Below are 20,245 nucleotides of genomic sequence, written 5' to 3' on the forward strand. Positions count from 1 at the left end.
TACGCCTGAATGCATTATGAATTTATTTCTAATTTAAGAACATGTGATGAACTATGAAAATCGTGTTACACACTTACTTCTTGGAAATCAATGGATGCTGATTTAAAGCTGGCCTAGGTGGTGGGTCACCGAGATGCAGAAAAGATATAACAGTCTTTTAAGAAATGTATTACCTACGATATTTTCTTTTCAAACTAGGGTCTGAAGATAATTATGAAGCATAATACGTGTTAGATAAATTCATGTGTCTCATCTATCCCGGACAAGGCACGTTGGTATGAAGCGTAATCTAGACAGCAAGTCAATACTCTCCAACACTTCTCCGCTCACATTTACATATGTACTGTCCGTACGAATTGATTCCCCGTGGTGTGGTGCCTGTTTCAAGCCACATATGATTTTCTGTTGAAGATTACTGTTTTTCTTTTGTTTGGTGTATTTCGTGGGAATAAAAGTTCAGAGATTTTCTGTTCTCGGCATGACATGCACCCACGTCAAATTTTTAATAAGAATATATCAAAATAAAGTTTATTGCAGAATCAGTCACATTTTCAATTTGACTCTCCACGTTATAAATAATATTATTACCTTAGGCATTATGTGAAAGTCTGTATTTTCATATTCTTGAATGAAGGGAAGAATATACTTCATACACCTTTATATGGCAAGAAAACTGGAAGACAAGAACCTGGTCCCGCCACTTTGTGTGTTATATTAGCAATAATTTGATTGCATTTTCGCAAACTTTTTTTTTCTTCCAAATGGCAGAATAAACTCTTAGATAGAACTATATAAAAATATATTTATCCAGATGTCAAAGTTTTCTACTCTTGCACTGTATTGTCCTGACCCACCCAAAGCTGAAAGAGAAAGAGAAGAACGCCGCAGCAAAACGTAGTTTACCTTGAGTCTCCTTCAATTTAGCTTATTTGAAGCAAACAATTATCGCATTATTTTGGCTACAATGGATTTACAAATATTACTATAAAAGGGTAAACAGGTAAAATAATGAGCTGCATAGCTACTACATCTCGTGGCTGTGATTCAAGCTTTTACAGGTGGATTCACGGACATTACAGTGAACAATAACTTCACTAATTTTCATAAATTGACTGATTTTTACTAACTAGTATTCCGTGTACGTTATATATCCCTTCATCTGGCAATATAGCTTTATTTACTCACGCCAGGTACCAACCACCCACTGAGTAAATCTAACAGCTTTGGGCAGCAGCCTCCACGAGTGAGTGGTGCACAGAATGGCACAGCTTCCACTTACATTAACAGACGATCGGCTAGTGAATACATAAAAACTATTCTGGATAATTTGATGCGCTTCAGCCATTCTTATCAAACGTGGCAAGCATGGTTTTTGTTTGGAAATAAGAGACATTCAGGGCTGCCTTTCACATTAATTGATAGTTAATGGTGTTTGTGAGAATCGGCGATAATCAATAATTGTTGTGTTTATAATTATGTTGTCAATTTATTCCCACCTCCTAACTAACCTGATCAGTATAACATTACAACATTCACGTCATTTACGTGCACACTTTTTTCTACTTATGCCACTAAATTCAGGTGCATGTCGTGAATCTGTACATCCCTGCTCTTTCCGGAAGCACACACACACACACACACACACACACACACACACACACACACACACACACACACACACACACACACACACACACACACACACACACACACACACACACACACACACACACACACACACACACACACACACACACTCTCTCTCTCTCTCTCTCTCTCTCTCTCTCTCTCTCTCTCTCTCTCTCTCTCTCTCTCTCTCTCTCTCCCTCTAAAAGGTTTTTTGAATAAAGTTAACCAGTTCAATTCCTGAAGAAGTTAAAACGTTAATGCAATGAAAAGTAACTGTTCCCGAAAACATCATTCTTAGGAGCTCTGACATCTTAATATCAAACTACAATACCTTCATCAAGGTTTTGAGCTATTTTAAAAAATTCCCTCATTTTCTCTGAGTAGGAGTACTACCCCCGTGCACTCGCAGTCACCCTCTGCTCTAAGCCTTGTGTATGGCCGAGTTAATGAAGTTTTGGATTAAAGCATCAATCTCCCCTTGGGTGGATGATCTGCCCTCAATTAATGGATGAGTGCACGACGAAAGTGTTTGGGAACTGGATTGACCACGTACTCCTAGTAAATGGAACCCGACAAGTTAACACCGCGATGCACAGAGGCACCCGTGCAAGGGCCTCCGTTCCAGGATACTAACGATGATAATACGTACAGTGTGTGTGTGTGTGTCTGTGTTTTATATATATATATATATATATATATATATATATATATATATATATATATATATATATATATATATATATATATATATATATATAGAGAGAGAGAGAGAGAGAGAGAGAGAGAGAGAGAGAGAGAGAGAGAGAGAGAGAGAGAGAGAGAGAGAGAGAGAGAGAGAGAGAGAGAGAGAGAGAGAGAGAGAGAGAGAGAGAGAGAGAGAGAGAGAGAGAGAGAGAGAGAGAGAGAGAGAGAGAGAGAGAGAGAGAGAGAGAGAGAGAGAGAGAGAGAGAGAGAGAGAGAGAGAGAGAGAGAGAGAGAGAGAGAGAGAGAGAGAGAGAGAGAGAGAGAGAGAGAGAGAGAGAGAGAGAGAGAGAGAGAGAGAGAGAGAGAGAGAGAGAGAGAGAGAGAGAGAGAGAGAGAGAGAGAGAGAGAGAGAGAGAGAGAGAGAGAGAGAGAGAGAGAGAGAGAGAGAGAGAGAGAGAGAGAGAGAGAGAGAGAGAGAGAGAGAGAGAGAGAGAGAGAGAGAGAGAGAGAGAGAGAGAGAGAGAGAGAGAGAGAGAATGGTAGGGGAAAAATGTAGATCGTCCTTTGTTGAGTGCACGGTGAAGGTGATGACAAGCAGACAAGGAACACCATTAAAAGACTGGCAAACACAACATGACACCAAGCCTCGCGTAGATATCACGCAGTGCTTGCTTGATTTTGTTGTTTTGCTTTGCTTGGCGAAGTGTCTTGTCAGCTCCCCAAAACCCCGCATCATCAGTCCCCAGGCCCGGGATGTGACCAGTCCTCCCTCCGTCAGGCAGCTGCAGCCGCCTCCTCGTGGCTCTTCGGCAACCCCCCGTATAAACCACACAGAAGAGAACCTTCCTTTTTACCAGAATAAATTCAGAATTAAATGGGGTTTATTCATTAACTGCAATGACATTTTCTTTAATTTATGCGTCTGCTTTAAGAGGTTTATTTTACTTAAAAATAATACGGGAAAAAAGCGATCTCTAAACTATATTGGTGTTTAATTAATAAGTTTTAAGATTTTGCTTTTACAAAAAGCCAAGTCACACCAAGAGGAAGCACGCACCGTCGCCCTGACTAACATGCACTAGCAGACTGCTCTAACCGCTACTGAGGAGGGGGGATCATGGCCTATTCTATATATGAAAAACCAGCCTACCAACCTCATGGAAAAAGTAATTAAAGATATATGGGTTATATGGAAAGCAAAATTTTAAAGCCACAGAATAGATACCTTTCACAGTTTTCCAGTCAATAGTCTCCGAAGCCTCGAAGAATGTGGAGGCTCCACCGTACACCTCCCGAGGCTCGGGCTCTTTCACAATAGATTTAGGCACATAGAAAGTCTTGCCGTTGATACAGATGACACTGTAGTTATACTCTCGCAGCTTCTCTCTGATCTTGGAGATGCTGCATCCCTCCATCTCGATGGGCACCAGCGGCTGGTCCTCCGTACACTCGTCAAGAAGAGAGTTACGCTTGTCCACTGATTCCATGTACTGCTGGTCTTTGATGGCTGGCCGTCTTTCTTCCACGTCCACCATCCTCTTCACCGTTAGGGTGGAGGATGATGGCTCTTTCCCTGACCCCCTTGAAGCCACAGCTGCACCATCCTTTTTGCACGTCGAATCTTTTTCGGTAAAACGAACTGATCTCGCACTGGAACCACATCGACATAACCCCTCCTCCCCATCTTGGCGTCTTTCAGAGCTTTCTTCAACGAGAGAAGTTTTCACACCATTATTTGATAACCTCGCCTGCAAGGAGCGCCGTGGCTCCTTGTGTCTTGGGGGCGGAAGGGGAGGAGTGCGGTACAGCCTATGGGGACGCACAAGCTCGTATTGTCGCTCCGAGTCGGTGGCGGACACTATGCTTATTTGGTCAGGGGCTTTGACCTTGAGCAATTTATCACTACCTTGAGACAGGACGGAAAGTCTTCCATCTTCACCCGAAACATGAATTTCAGGAACTTCCTCTTGAATTGCGTATTGCGTAGGATCTAATTTAACTCGTTGACCATCTATATCGTACTGTCTTAGCAAGGGTCTAGGTTTGAGTGGGACATCAACAGTCCTTCCTGGAGACCTTTGCATTGAAGGAGGAATAACGAACTGCACGTCATCATCTTCATCTGCGTCAAAACTCCCGACACGGCTCAAGATCTTCTCACTGATGGGTTCCACGTACATGTACGCTTGGCGCGCCCTGCCACGAGCTACCTGCACTACTTCAGTGTTCTCAATCTCCGTGAGAACGCCACTCACCTCCTCCACGAAACGACTTTGTTTAATCAAGCCTACTGGCTTCTCAATAACAGTAGCGACCTTCTGCACCGTCGCCTTCGCCGTCTGCACCAACGGGCCATTCTCCAGCTCGTCGATGGAATCATCGAATCGTTGCATGATAGCTTCACTCCGATTCTCAAGGGCTTCGTACGTGCTATGGGCAACGGAAATGGCGGCCTGAGCCAAATTCTCCGGGCGCCCACGTCGCATGCCATCCTCTCCATCGAATCCCGGACCGCCAGCTGCTCCATGGTCTCCATAATCAAAACTTGATGCCTTCAGAGGTGGAGCAGGTCTGGTCCTCGCCTTGGCGGAGGGGACCTGTTCTTCTGACACCCTGGCACCGCCCGTCAAGCTACTACTCCGCCGGTGGGACATGGCGACCTCTGCAGGGCCATTGCTATCTTGCACGGCCACAAACACCAACCATTAACGCCGCCACCCGAGAGTCATCACACCGCCATTTTCAATGTAAAGTTCATCTTACTAACACAATGTCACAAGAGTTTCTAATTTTCATTCCACCAATAACAGGAGAATATACGGTAGTACCTGTAATTCATTAGTAAAACTGTTAGCACAGCTGTTCGTGGTGTTCATCATGATAAAACAAAACAGTAATAAGAAAAAAAACTATTGGAGTGAATATCATGAGTCATTTTGGCTGACTTTTTTTTCTTTCAGTGAATGGACAATTGTCCAACACGCGATTTAGTGTCACTTCCAGGTCAATTACACTGCGTAGTACTGCGTAGGAACAAAGTTCTTTTCTGCATCAAGACTTCCACTTTCGGAAGATTACCATCTTCATGGCGAGCGTGTCACACACTGTTACTACCAAATTCGCTGTGATGCCGTTTATCAGGCGCAACTGCTACACTTACAATTCAAACATCTTGCTTAAAAATAAATGTCACCGCTGTTTAACGTAACAAAGAATCATGCATTCGTTTTTGTTTAACCATTGTAGTCACGTTTCATTTTTAATAAAGCTACTCAAGGCCACGAGGTGACACTGGCGCCTTCATGTGGATGTTCAACACAGCACTCCACCGGCACACCTTTGGACAATCCAGTGTAAGCTGGAAGAGACCACAGGTATGGTGGGGGAGGGAGAGAGGAAGCAGAAATTCTTGTGCGTGATACTTGGTTACTATAACCCCACTCTTTTCACCCCTGCCCCTACTACCTTCCCTCTCCTCCGACTTTAGCCTTCCGCCGTGCGCGCATCTTTCTCATGGTTTATTCAGCACCGTGACGCACCGCTGTCCGCCGGTCAGGATTTAGTGTCGCGTCTTATCACTATCGTAATCCGATGTCGGTCTTCAGGTCTTTTACGTAACTCCGTCAGCTCGAACCCTCAGTCCTTATCGTAGCCAGACCCTATAGTCCACTCGGGAAAGGGAAGAACACGAAGAAGAGGGGACGGAAAAGGGCCTATGATGATTGTCCTTGCAGGAACCACATTAAAAAGATATGCCTTTTGCAAAACAGAACAAGGAAAAGAAAAGAAGAAAATTTAATAAGAGAAAGGTATAAAGGGCATTTATAAACGGAATATGATTAATGAGACAACGGTATTAGGAACTTAAATGATAGTATCTTCAGAAAATAAAATTCCTTGCAGCCAAAGGTATTTCACAGTATTTTCTATATGAACTTTTGAGGCACTTAACACTGTAGATCGTTACGTAACGTCTAGTTTTACGCCTCATCGAAGGAATCCTGCAGCGAAAGCTATTAAGACAGGGATGCGTGGCACAGCTACGTAAATATGTTGTGTCGTGTTGCTCATTTGAAAATCCCTTCTTCTGTGTACACGAATGAATGCACACATGATAGAAATTAATTCATGTATATGACATACAGGGCTTTTAAAAATTGTCGAATAAGCAAATTTAACATGAATTACTTGAATTTATTACACGGAAACACAGTTCAATCTTTTAAAGACTAGTAACAAAACTGGAAGCTAAATGAAAATATTAATTACAGATTAGTTTTGTTTCTCCGGGTCTACAGTATTGTGCGTGAGACAGCCCACTTCGCCGTGCCCCAGGGTTTGAGGCCTTTCACTACGAGGCATGAAACGAGGTTTGATCCTTGTGTCAGAAGTGGTGAGAGCCAGGAGGGAAGACCTCGAGGATGGGGGGAGATGCTGAGGAGGACGGGAGTGGAGCGTGGATGAAGCCAAGCCGGAGAGGATGGAGGGGGTAAGAGGAGTGAATGCCTGCCTTTAAGGGCAGCTTGTAGACCGGTGGATAGAGTTGAAGAAATTCTTGACTTGCGATCTGTTGCGCAGCGGCAAGGAAACATGTACAAATAGTGCGTGAGTGGGCAAAATAAAAGTGCAATTAATGATTAGGTGGAGAAAGAAAAGGAAGTAGAGGAAAATGCGATACTGAGTGATGGGAGCAATGGCAAAGGAATGGACAGGTGAGGGTATCGGAGCAGAGGACAGGGCGAGGGAGAGGGGTAGAGAATGGTGGGGAACTGGACACGCACACTACGTCACAACAGCTTCCTTAGTACTAATCAGGAGGGGATGAGGGCAACAGAAGAGGCAAACGATTCATAATTGAAGAAAAGCATAGTCATCTTGTGCGGGGGAGTTGTCCTTCGTTACTTGTTCATATACTGGATTTGCTTTCTCTTCATGTTGCAACACCAGCAGTATGACGCCCGTCCTGTCCTTTTTGCTCCTCACGATCATCGATAATCACACTGTCACCCATGCTTTCTGTTTGTCTGTCTGTCTGTCTGTCTGTCTCTCTCTCTCTCTCTCTCTCTCTCTCTCTCTCTCTCTCTCTCTCTCTCTCTCTCTCTCTCTCTCTCTCTCTCTCTCTCTCTCTCTCTCTCTCTCTCTCTCTCTCTCTCTCTCTCTCTCTCTCTCTAATTAGCAAGGTTAACAAACATGCACGAGCCGCAAATACTGAGTCTGCTGCTGCCTCGTCTGACAACACCTTTCTGACGAGTCTGTTTGGGCAAGCCATCTCTTGTGTTACTTTGATATTCTTATTTTATCCGCAGCATATTGACTACTCGTCGTCTGCAGCAACATCCATATTGAAAATAGATGTGTTCCGATATCAATCGAAAAGTACTGGGCTCTGCGACTCCTCAGGACCTCGCAAGGATTCTATCAAGAAGTATAGAGGAAATATTAGAATTTTACTGCACATGAAACTGACAGAGAGAGAGAGATAGGGATAGAGATAGATAGATAGATAGATAGATAGATAGATAGATAGATAGATAGATAGAGAGAGAGAGAGAGAGAGAGAGAGAGAGAGAGAGAGAGAGAGAGAGAGAGAGAGAGAGAGAGAGAGAGAGAGAGAGAGAGAGAGAGAGACCTAGTAAAAATATGAATTACCCAGCGTTTTCTCCCATACATAGTTCATGAATCTATAACTCATGAATTCGGGATGAAATACATGGTTACAGAAGGAACTACGCGAGTGAGAAGTTAAAGTTTTTACGGAAGTGAGTTTTAATGTTGGTTTGAGAATATGATGGCTCACCTGAAAGTTTTCCTTAAAGGAAATAAAAATGAATTATTAATTAGATCTTTTCTTACTAATGATAGGGACGAGACATTCATATCTAACTCTTGAAACTTTTTGATAATAACTGTAGAAAATACGATAACTAATAAAGAGGCAGCTGATAACAATAGAATACATCATCGATTACAAAATTTCATCCACTACAGAAACAAAACAAGGTAAGATCGTGACGTTTAACTATTTAATTAGACTTCTATATTATTATGAAGAAGTGAGGAAGCTACATTGCCTCAGATATTTAATATCCAAGAATCCAAAAGTTTGTGTGCTAATGTTCTTAATTTTCTTAATGAAAGATTGCGTTTAACTTCCGTAAAGTATTAAAAAAAAAAAAAAAAGAGAGAGAAAAGGAAAACTCACTGGCGAGTGCCCACGTATGCACTTAGGAAAATGTACATAAACAAGGACTCACATGCGTGAACGAACATCCCTCTCCCAACACACACACACACACACACACACACACACACACACATAAATCGGTATCCTGACTGTAATCTAAATTAGACAGCTAAAGGTTGCATTGAATCCTTGAGGTGTGCCTTGGATTCTCGGGGTGGCCAGCGCAACTAAGCTGGTCGGCTCCCACGCGTCCCACACAACACACCACTTGTAGTCTGCCCATTGGCGTGATGGGAATATGAATAATGTAACATGCATATATGGAAGCTCTCTTCAGGCCAATCAATTCTGAAGGAAACAGTTATGTTTATCTAAATAATAATCTAATCCACGCTGAATTTCAAGAGGTCACATGGAAGATTTTTAAGGGAATTTGGAAAGTGAGCGGGATCTTTAAACATGAGGAAGCATAAATATTTGTCACGCAAGAAATATCGATACCAATCATTACATCTGTCAAGGGACACACTGAAGGCTAAATATTTCCACCACTGCGGTCTGTCCATCTACTTGTTTGTCTATTTTCTGACTCCCTGTCTATCTGTGTATCTGTCTCTTGTCTGTCTATGTCTCTCTCTCTCTCTCTCTCTCTCTCTCTCTCTCTCTCTCTCTCTCTCTCTCTCTCTCTCTCTCTCTCTCTCTCTCTCTCTCTCTCTCTCTCCCTCAAATTCTATGTTTGTACAGTTTATAAACAGCTAACTAGATACACCCGAACATTTGTTGAGAGACGTCAACTCTTATCTGGCAACACTTTTGCGTTTTGAGTAACTATGTTGTGGACAAAAATGAGTTCATTTCGTACCACTAACTATAAACGCGCGGATCGGTTCAGATCACACCGCAGGAGTTTTGGATACCTCCTCTTCCGTATCACAAACTTCCTATCTCAAACTAATAGTGTGACCCGTCCCGAGTCTGTTTGTCTATGCAACAGCGCTTGAAGTAAGCAGCGTGAGTACACACAGACACACACACACACACACTCGAACCATTCGGTTTTAATAATCTGCCCACATAATATTTTCTTTTTTTTTTTCTGTCGAACCAGTTTCCCTTGGGTCGCCGCAACCACGGGTATCAATAATGCACACACTTGTTCCTCCGCTGTGACAGCAGCAAGGCGTGCGTGCCTCAGCCAAGCACTAAGCGAGCCAATGGGGGCAAGACACGACAAACACAGGCACCCGTTCAATATGGTACACAGTTTCAACGTCACTTCTTTCTAGTGAAATTTCAATGGCCATGTTCATCCCAGTTACCATAATGAACATTCACACATGATGAGGGTTCGTTCACAAACTTATTACGGCAAACTTTACCACACATGATTAGATTTTCTGGTTTTCACACGATGGTTACTTATTACAAGTTTCAGTTCAAAAACAAGAACGACAGGAGTTCGAGGCCAGTTCGCTGTTTCTCAAAATGGCGATGAGGAATGGCGGACAACCAAGGAGCAAGAGGATGGCCCTGCTGCTGTGACATGCCAGTTGACTCACTCATAGCAAGTTGGGGGAGAGGGGAACAAGGCGGCGGGGAAGGAGGGGGTGTTGACAAGGGAGGAATGTAGTCAATACCCTGCGCTCACCCCCCTTTCCCCTAACCCCTTCCTCACCACTCACCACAGCTCCTGACGCTCGACTTTCCGTCTCCACAACGTCAGTCTTTTTCCCAGCTAACTCTCACACAAAAGTAAAGTGAACGGTAATCTTATCCCTTTATCCGGGCACGGCGCTGCTGCAGGATCATGAGACACAAAGATAAGTCGCGCCTTAGTGGTAAAGGTAGCTGGATGAAGATACACGGTTTTTCTTCGCAAAAAAAAAAAAAAAAGGAAAGAAAAGAAACAATGATAGGATCGAGCCTTAAAAAAAGAACTACGTCCGCATCGCAGTTGGTCACTACCGCCACTACGGAAACAGAAGCGCGTATAGTTCACTGCAGCACCAGCCAACAGTGACGCCCTCTTACGGCTCCACTGTGAGTCTGCGAATGAATGGGAGGAGAGCGGCAGGTCGACCCAGTCAGGTACTTGGGGACTGGTAGGGAGAGGGACGGGGAGGGAAGGGAGAGGGAAGATGAAAGAGAGGCGGAGGTAAAAGGAGCTCTAAACTGAAAGAAAAGAAGAGGAAACTAGGTTTCACATCGAAATGAGATAGAAAATGACATAAGCATAAACATGAAGAACACCCATATGTGTGTGTGTGTGTGTGTGTGTGTGTGTGTGTGTGTGTGTGTGTGTGTGAGAGAGAGAGAGAGAGAGAGAGAGAGAGAGAGAGAGAGAGAGAGAGAGAGAGAGAGAGAGAGAGAGAGAGAGAGAGAGAGAGAGAGTTTTATGGAATATGGAAGTAGAGAGAGGCTGCGGCCTGCCTCACTGTGTGAGAGGAGCAGAGAGCAAGAGGCGTGTCAAGCAAGAGTATGCGTGTCTCTGTGGGGTGTGGCAAAGGGGAAAGACGGAGCCGTGTGGAGAGAAACATGGCAAAATATCCAGTTAATGAGAAGAAAAAGAGATGAAAGAGGTTGATGGTGAATAAGACTTGAGATTCTGCACGAGGTAATAAATGAATAGTTAGATAAATAGATAGATAGATAGAAAGACAGAGAGAGAGAGTGAGAGAGAGAGAGAGAGAGAGAGAGAGAGAGAGAGAGAGAGAGAGAGAGAGAGAGAGAGAGAGAGAGAGAATGTGTTCGTGTGTTAAGAGTATTCCCAGCCATGCACAAGCCAATGAGCACAATACGTGTACCAGCATTGCTCGCTCCCCTCGTTGGCGGACACTACTGACACCACGCCAAGATGTGTGCTCCTTTTGAACGCATTTATAAAAAATCTGTTCAGCTGTCATCGTGGGTCACAATTTTTGCTAATTAGAAAAACAAAAGATTTATTGAACTCTTGTGCGTGTTTAATGTCATTATCATGGGCAATTATCACGCCCCCATGTGGTGAATAAGATCGAAAAAACTAAGCTGGGGAAAGCATAACATCGCTTTAATATTCTAGACAATAGGCTCTGAATGAATCACATCGGCGTGAATATAATAAAAACAACAAAATAAAAGATGTTTCTAATCCAACTCTGAAAGTTATGTGAACCAGATATCCACAGATGTTGTTACTATGTATATGTATGTGTATTTATGTGTATGTATACCACTTGTATGTATGCATATATGTATGTATATATGTAGGTGTGCAGCGACTCACGTGAAAGTAGGCATAAGTACGTAAGCGAACATAAATGCACGCTCATGTGTGTGTGTGTGTTTATTAGCACTGTTTGCTTTACAACATTAATACATCACTACCACCCTGTGGCGTGTACAGGCGTGCTGGCCGCTGTCAGGAGGAGGGGGAAGTTCATTTGAGAGTCAGTTGATATACCAAGGGACGTCATCAATGTGGTGTGATGAGCTCATACACAACAACAAGGCCGTCGGGCAGACTCCAGACACTTGGCACCGCGCACTGGCGAATTGCGATAATTCGGCATCCGTGGCACAGGGGCGTCAAACCCCACCCACCCCGCCCACCACGCTGTGCTACTCCCCGGCTGACGTCACGGTTTGTTCAGCCAATAGAATGGCGGAATAAGCGGGACACGATATCAGCTGAGCCACCCAACTCAATGAGAAACTGAAGCTCTCAAAAGTTCCCTTCTAACATTCCATTCGATTTGAAATTAGCGTTATTTCATCTTTCACTAATTTTGAATCTGAATACCAATTTTCATCCACTTTGAACATGTTCTTCTCGTACTTGTCACCCTAAATGACTACCACATGCATGCGAAGACAAACATTTGCCTCTTCTATGTAAAGTGTACAGGACTTTTCTTTTCCCCCCCCTCTCTCTCTCTCTCTCTCTCTCTCTCTCTCTTTCTGTCGATCAGTCGGTCTTTGTCTCTCTTGTCTCAATCTGTCTCAGTCGGTCGGTCGGTCAGTCAGTCAGTCAGTCAGTCAGTCAGTCAGTCTCTCTCTCTCTCTCTCTCTCTCTCTCCTCTCTCTCTCTCTCTCTCTCTCTCTCTCTCTCTCTCTCTCTCTCTCTCGTGCAGGATTATTATGTTAAGTAGGAGAAACTCTGTGATGAAGACAACAAAAGTTGCAAGAGCATTCCGATAAGAAATCTTGAATACTTGACTTTATAGAATGTTAAATACGAAGAAAAACAAAACAGAAAAAAAGGACAGATATTTCATTCAAACAAAGATACAGTCTGGAAACAGAGCAATTTGAGAGAGGTAAACACTAAGACACGTAAATAAGATCACAATAGACGTAAATTACAGCACTGCCAAATTATGAACTACACACATATATCACACTAGTGACTGGCAAGAAAGAAAAAAAAAGTCTGTTTAAATAAATGTAGAAAATTGTATATACTGATTTATCAAAACGCTCGAAGGAAGATGCAAACACAGAGGGGAAGGAATATGAAGCTACCATTTGTAAGGAAAAGTAATCTTGTCTACATCGAAAAAAAGAATGCAAAAAAGAAAATCAGACATATACCTTTACACACCAACGCACTATTATTAATGCAGGTTTTAAAGAAGTAGGAATGGGAAAAAAGAGCGAATTAAGCATGTCAAAATAGAAATGGAGGTTGCGCGAGACAAAGTGAACAGAAGATAAATGAAGGGACTAAGAAAAAAAAAAATATCGAGTAGCAGACCATGCTGAGGGGAATCAGATAGAACCATATGTAGGAAACACTCCTGGTCTTCAAGAGAGAGAGAGAGAGAGAGAGAGAGAGAGAGAGAGAGAGAGAGAGAGAGAGAGAGAGAGAGAGAGAGAGAGAGAGAGAGAGAGAGAGAGAGAGAGAGAGAGAGAGAGAGAATGCTATTTTTAGCTTTTTTTTTTTGTTTCCTGAATTAAATTACCGCCTTGAAAAGATTACTCATTACTACAGAATTTTTTTCTCAGTCATTCATCAAGCATGGAGTGATGAGACAGGCCAATGAGAGGGATGAATGAAAGAAAAGCTGGTGCAGAGAAAGAAGCCGACGGCCTGTGCATACAGAAGAAACATAAAAGAATAATATAACCGAAAAAAAAGATAAACCTTAATGGAAATTAAGTTTTCATACAGACTTTCAAGATCGCGATGATGATATACTGGATTACAAGGCAGGTTGACATGGAGTGTGTTGTGACAACGCTGGAGGGTGCGGTCGCGGGCTAAGGGCACCGCTCAGGCCGAGGTAATGACGGTGAAGGCATACAGAATGTGTCTCGGAGAACATTACAAAGACACGACGGGGAGCGCAGCAGGAGGGAAGAGTGGAGGATGTGGAGTGAGAAGTGAAGGACAGAAATTGAAGAGTTATGTCAAGCCTTTCCGTTTACAAAAATAAACACACACACACACACACACACACACACACACACACACACACACACACACACACTGCAGTAGCACTTCACACAAGCAGTCAAATATGCAAGGCAGTCTCCGGTAGTTGGCGCGACGCATCAAAAGTACAGATGATTGTTCACTTTGCTCTTTCATTTATCCAATATTTCAATTCTCATCCACAGTGGCAGTCGGGCACAGTGTCACCCCGGTACCCTTATCACACAAAGGACTGCAGTTGCGCCTTCAGGTTGGTCTGTCGTGATGTTGCGATTGAGGACACAGAAAAGTCTTTTTCGATGTGCTAAGACGAACAGTGGGAGGACCTACAAGTTGCAAACTAGCAGGAAAGGGAAGGCACCACGAGCGGCGGTGAGGCGAGCGAACGAGCACCAGCAGCACCAGACTGTGGGGCACCACTACCCTGCAGGCTGAACAGAGCTACCAACTAAGCAGCAGCCAGGTTGCCACTAACTAAAGCAGATAGTTCCACGAGCCGCTTGTAGGGTTGCCAACCAGCGACGGCAGGAGGCAATTCGCTGCCAGGTTGCCAACAAGCACCGCGCGACCAACTGAGCCAACCCACCTCCTGCCAGCCGGACAAGCCCTCTCCTTCTAGCCCGACTCAGCCCACTCCTTCCTAACACTAAAATGAAAAATCTCAGTAAACTCAGTTGAACTGAGGCCTGCGGGCCTTTCCAGCCATCACACACAGGTTCGCTGACACCCTTTACGCCTTTCAGAATACCCCCATTCTAATTTAGTCCAAGATTGTAAAACATTCTGCATAAAAGCATTTTTTACTCGCATATGAACATAATTTTTCTTAAACACTTACAGTTTTCATCCTTCTACACTACCAGCATCATGATCATCACAACCAACGCGCCAACGCTAACGAAGCGCTAGCTTGCTGGCGCCGCCATCACCATTCCTCAGTCCTACTAACCCATTACGACCACAGTAACCACGCACGCGATTCATGTCAGGGTGTTGACTTTGGTCCCTCGCCGCGTGGTGGGGCCTCAACACACAACACGAGGTGCTTCCCTAATTCTCCCCTCGCTCCCGCCCTCAACGCTAACATACCTTTCTTTGACATCGCTAAGGGAGTCCTCACTACCATTTTCTCAACTTCTGGTACATCACTGGTCCTCCATAAAGTTCATCAAGGCAGTGCACAGTAGCTTCAGAATACAACTCATGAGGAAACTTCTTTCCATGAAATATGTTACCGCAAAGCTACAGAATCCTGCAGACGTCGAGCACTCTCTTTCATAACACACACACACACACACACACACACACACACACACACACACACACACACACACACACACACACAACACACATACACACACACGAACCACCACATCACCGCCACACAGCCCAGTGGATCCAGTGAGTACTCTCCATCTTTCCGTGCACCACACACTTTCTTGCTTTACTGAGTAGTCCTCACGCTGGGAATCCCTTAGTACCACTTCACTGTCGCATGCTACTTCCATATACTCTTACCCGCTCACAAATACTATTACTTTTTTCTTTTGACTTTCTGTAATCATGAACAAGCCAAATAAAGATAAACGAGCTACGTATTGGTACAAGAAAACAGTGGTACTAAAACTTACACATTACAGACACAGTTAAAAAAAAAAAAAACTTAGGCGTAGGAGTCACGATTATAGATTAAGGCTTATGACGTACGGAGATTCATCGCTGATAGAAAGAAAAATGTGTGACGTAAGACCAACAGTGAAATGAGTAGTCACGGAAAAAAGGTCACGCGGGGGAAATGACAGAACTGGACTGGTGAGAGAGAGAGAGAGAGAGAGAGAGAGAGAGAGAGAGAGAGAGAGAGAGAGAGAGAGAGAGAGAGAGAGAGAGAGAGAGAGAGAGAGACGTTTTCTTTGTATATACTGTATTTCATCTTTCTCCTCCTTTCACAGTCTTTGTAGATCCCATGTCATTCTTCCATTCCCTGGTGCCGTTGCCGCTCGTGATGACCTCAGTAGGCGCCTCCTTTATGTTTCTGAGACGGATGATGACTCGCGTCGTCACATCTATTGTAGTTTCTGTTACAAGTGGGTGGGTACACGTTTTCTTTTTCCAGCATACTACGAGTATATCTGTGTTCATCTCTGCATGCGTAGCGTCCTTTCCATTTGTTTTCCTCCTCTTTTCTAGGCTCCTTCCTCTGCACCCCCTTTTCGTGCACTATTTCTATACCTGTTTTCTGTTGTCGCTCCATCCCTTCCACCCCAGTCTCTTTGTCTTCCTGTCTGTTTGTACGTGTGTGTACTCTCTGTCTATCTGTCGGTCTACTCGTAGTCTCTCTCTCTCTCTCTCTCTCTCTCTCTCTCTCTCTCTCTCTCTCTCTCTCTCTCTCTCTCTCTCTCCAAGGTGACCTGTCTCAGCCTCTCCCTCGTCGAAGCTTTATGCTCTCACTCCGCGCTGTCTTACGATCCAATAATAATTTTCCAGTCCTGTCTCAGGCGGAGGATCACGAGGAGATTTCTATATCGCCTGTATCTATCACTTACATTATTTTTGTTTCCACACACACACACACACACACACACACACACACACACACACACACACACACACACACACACACACACACACACATACACACACACACTGACACACACAGAAACACACACACACACACACACACACACACACACACACACACACACACACACACACACACACACAGACACACACACACACACACAGAAACACACACACACACACACACACACACACACACACACACACACACACACACACACACACACACACACACACACACACACTCAGCTATTCTTCAGTTTTGCTCAGTATGCAGAATATTGTATGTATTCGACATGTTGAGATTATTAACTGTTCAAAGCACCATTCTTTACGTTGAATTATATACCGCGAAAGGAGCACTGCTTTACTCAGCAAATTGCGCAGTTTTCTAATTAAATAGTGTGCACAAGGGCTAACATCCTAACATAAATAAACCGAAAGGTTCATTAACATTAAATAATTCTAATAAAATACATCATCAACGACCAAATCAAATACTTGCGGGGCTTCAGGCCATACTAAATGTTCACCGCTTCGTTTATGGCGCCTTACCGGCACCACGCCAAGTTGCCCCATTCCTGCTGCGCCATTCTGCACCAAAACATACTCATGTATATCTGGGAAGGATATGGCGAGATATAATTAATATCTCTTGTATTATCTTTTATGGTATTCCATTTGCGAATTTTGGACAAAAAATATAGTTATCCGACACCTAGTCACACAACCAGGTAACCCTGAAGCTCTTTTAGGATAACCACTGCCCTGGATGGTAATAAAGCTGTTGCGTTTCGCTGCAACATAGAGCCACAATCCTCTCTCTTCTCTAGGTTGCTTATAACTACAATTCAGCCTTAATAAAGTTGTACGCGTGACGAACAAGTAGTTAGACAATAATGACACTTTTATCAAAGGACATCGATTAAAATAAAAGAAGAGAATTCTCACAAATACACCGATCGTTGGCCAGCTGAGTCTTTCAGGGTGCAAGGAGGCTTATTCGCCGGCCGCTTTCGTGGCGGTAAACACAGCCACTTCAGTCACGGGATTACCAACTCGCGAGGCGCTCACACGAACCTGTGTTTGTGTGTAAACTTATCATGTAAGGTTAAATTTTATTGTGATATAATCCATTATTATCATATAACTGCTTATTGCTATTTTTGTTAGTTTTCTTGAAACTATAGTGAAATACACACACACACACACACACTCTCTCTCTCTCTCTCTCTCTCTCTCTCTCTCTCTCTCTCTCTCTATATATATATATATATATATCGCATAGCTGATGACGTATTCTGTGTAATGGATACTGACATGAATATTCAACACTGACATTGTAGTCGATTCATTTTTTTTCTTTTTATGTAGGAGGGACACCGGCCATGGGCAACAATAATAAAAAAAAAAAAAGAAAAAAAAAAAAAAAAGCACACTGAGATGCCGGTCCCCGAACAGGGTCCGAAATGGTAGTCAAAAATTGAAGGACATGTGTCTTGAGACCTCCCTCTTGAAGGAATTCAAGACACAGGAAGGTAGAAATACAGAGACAGGCAGGGAGTTCCAGAGTTTACCAGAGTAAGGGATGAATGACTGAGAATACTGGTTAGCTCATGCATTAGAGAGGTGGATAGAATAGGGGTGAGAGAAAGAAGAAAGTCTTGTGCAGCGAGGCCGCTGGAAGAGGGGAGGCATGCAGTTAGCAAGATCAGAAGAGCAGTTAGCATGAAAAAAAGCGGTGGAAGATAGCTAGAGATGCAACAAAGTGCCAATGAGAAAGTCTTGTGCAGCGAGGCCGCGGGAGGAGGGGAGGCATGCAGTTAGCAAGATCAAAAGAGCAGTTAGCATGAAAACAGCGATAAAAGATAGCTACAGATGGCACACTGCGGCGATGAGAAAGAGACTGAAGACAGTCAGTTAGAGGAGAGGAGTTGATAAGAAGAAAAGCTTTTGATTCCACCCTGTCTAAAAGAGCGGTAAGAGTATAATTATCAATGGAGTAATTAATTCTTATCGCAGCTTTAATGATGAAATGGGCGACTTTCCAAAACACGAAATTCCAGCCACGCTGCATCTGTCCATCACCGGTCTTGCTGCTTCATTATGTGATGCCACTCTTATATACATAGTCATGTACGAGTATGTACGTACATCAATACGCTTATGCGCTTACCGGGGGGACCATCATAGTCATGGTTATGACTATGATATATATATATATATATATATATATATATATATATATATATATATATATATATATATATATATATATATACGAGTATATATATATATATATATATATATATATATATATATATATATATATATATATATATATATATATATATATATATATATATATATATATAATATATATATATATATATAAACTCTGTAACATGGCCCAAATTCCCCAGAGTGACAACGGCAACAAACCAAGTGTCTCATGGTATGTGAGAGTAGGAGTGGCCTCACCGAGGGGGATTACGCGGAGGAGGGGAGGATAAGGATGAAGAAGATGCTCCTGACCAGCCTGCTATGAAACACAAGACAGAATGGGAAACTTGGGAACTTTGGCTCTCTCTCTCTCTCTCTCTCTCTCTCTCTCTCTCTCTCTCTCCCTCTCTCTCTCTCTCTCTCTCTCTCTCTCTCTCTCTCTCTGTCCTTCTCCCCGTGGACTCCTAACCATTCGCATCGTGTACTTTTCGTTGGTGAGAGCTATTAATATAAAAAGTTTTTTTCCTCCAAATTAGAACCCCTTCACAGTGTCACCTTTGCTCGACTCTGGACTGGCCCGCCCCAAATCACTTCAGCCCCACGCCACCGCATCCAATTCTGGCATAAATCAACTAAAAGAGGAAACTTGCGCGGCAACTTAGCCAACGATGTCAAAGTCGAAAAAGTCATGCAAGTGATTGTTGCTTCACGTATTCTTGCTTTTCCATTCCACTTGCAATTAGTTTTTTTTTTCGTGTGTGTGTGTGCGTGTGTGTGTGTGTGTGTGTGTGTGTGTGTGTGTGTGTGTGTGTGTGTGTGTGTGTGTGTGTGTGTGTGTGTGTGTGTGTAGTTGTCAGCTTTATGTCTGATGTCGTAAACAGGTGATGTCTCCACTCTTCTTTTTGTTTTATAACATTATTTAGTGGAGTCCCAAGGATTGGAACACTAGAGGGAGAAGATGGTACTGCCTTCTCTCTCTCTCTCTCTCTCTCTCTCTCTCTCTCTCTCTCTCTCTCTCTCTCTCTCTCTCTCTCTCTCTCTCTCTCTCTCTCTCTCTCTCTCTCTCTCTCTCTCTCGTCTCTCTCTCTCTCTCTCTCTCTCTCTCTCTCTCTCTCTCCCTCTCTCTCTCAGGAAGCTGGTGGTCTGGGGGAGATGAAGGAAATCTGTTGAATGTTTGGGATAAAGTCAAATACTATGAGTTAAACTGAGGGACGAGAAGGGCGAATAATGTATGGAAGAAGAAGAGGACAAAGGAAGAAGAAAGGCGTCACGCTCTGTAAATGTATCATTATTAAAATGTTTGAAAAATGCTGATGAATGAAAGGACGATATGGTGAATGAAGGGTACATACAGAAAATGGAAGTGAACTATCCATTCTTCCTTCCCCGACCTCCGAAACACAGAGAGTACTTCAGGGATGCAAAAAAAAAAAAAAAAAAAAAAAAAGAATAAAAAGTGTGTTGTATATTTTATGAGGTAAAGCCGTTCTTCCTTTAATCAGTATAAAGGTTTCAGGATATCAGGATAACTT

The 20,245-nt window shown here is 43.3% G+C and overlaps 1 protein-coding gene across 3 annotated transcripts in view; it reads right to left on the minus strand.

Moving 5' to 3' along the window:
* LOC135107048 (sodium channel protein 60E-like) overlaps positions 1-14,680 on the minus strand; it is a 264,723-nt gene extending 250,043 nt beyond the window's left edge. For 2 of the 3 annotated variants that reach the window (XR_010271559.1, XM_064016639.1), the window contains exons 1-2: positions 14,244-14,676; positions 3,539-5,141 (exon numbers count right to left, since the gene is read on the minus strand). Coding sequence is in view for 2 of the 3 variants with exons in the window: in XM_064016639.1 (XP_063872709.1) it covers positions 3,539-4,967 (1,429 nt within the window). In the remaining variant the exon portion in view is untranslated. Of the gene's footprint in view, positions 1-3,538; positions 5,142-14,243 lie in introns of all 3 variants that reach the window. The other variant, XM_064016638.1, reaches the window with a different exon arrangement.
* Between the last annotated feature and the right edge of the window lie 5,565 nt (positions 14,681-20,245).

This window comes from Scylla paramamosain, chromosome 14 (genome assembly GCF_035594125.1).
Source record: "Scylla paramamosain isolate STU-SP2022 chromosome 14, ASM3559412v1, whole genome shotgun sequence".
Lineage (NCBI taxonomy): Eukaryota > Metazoa > Arthropoda > Malacostraca > Decapoda > Portunidae > Scylla > Scylla paramamosain.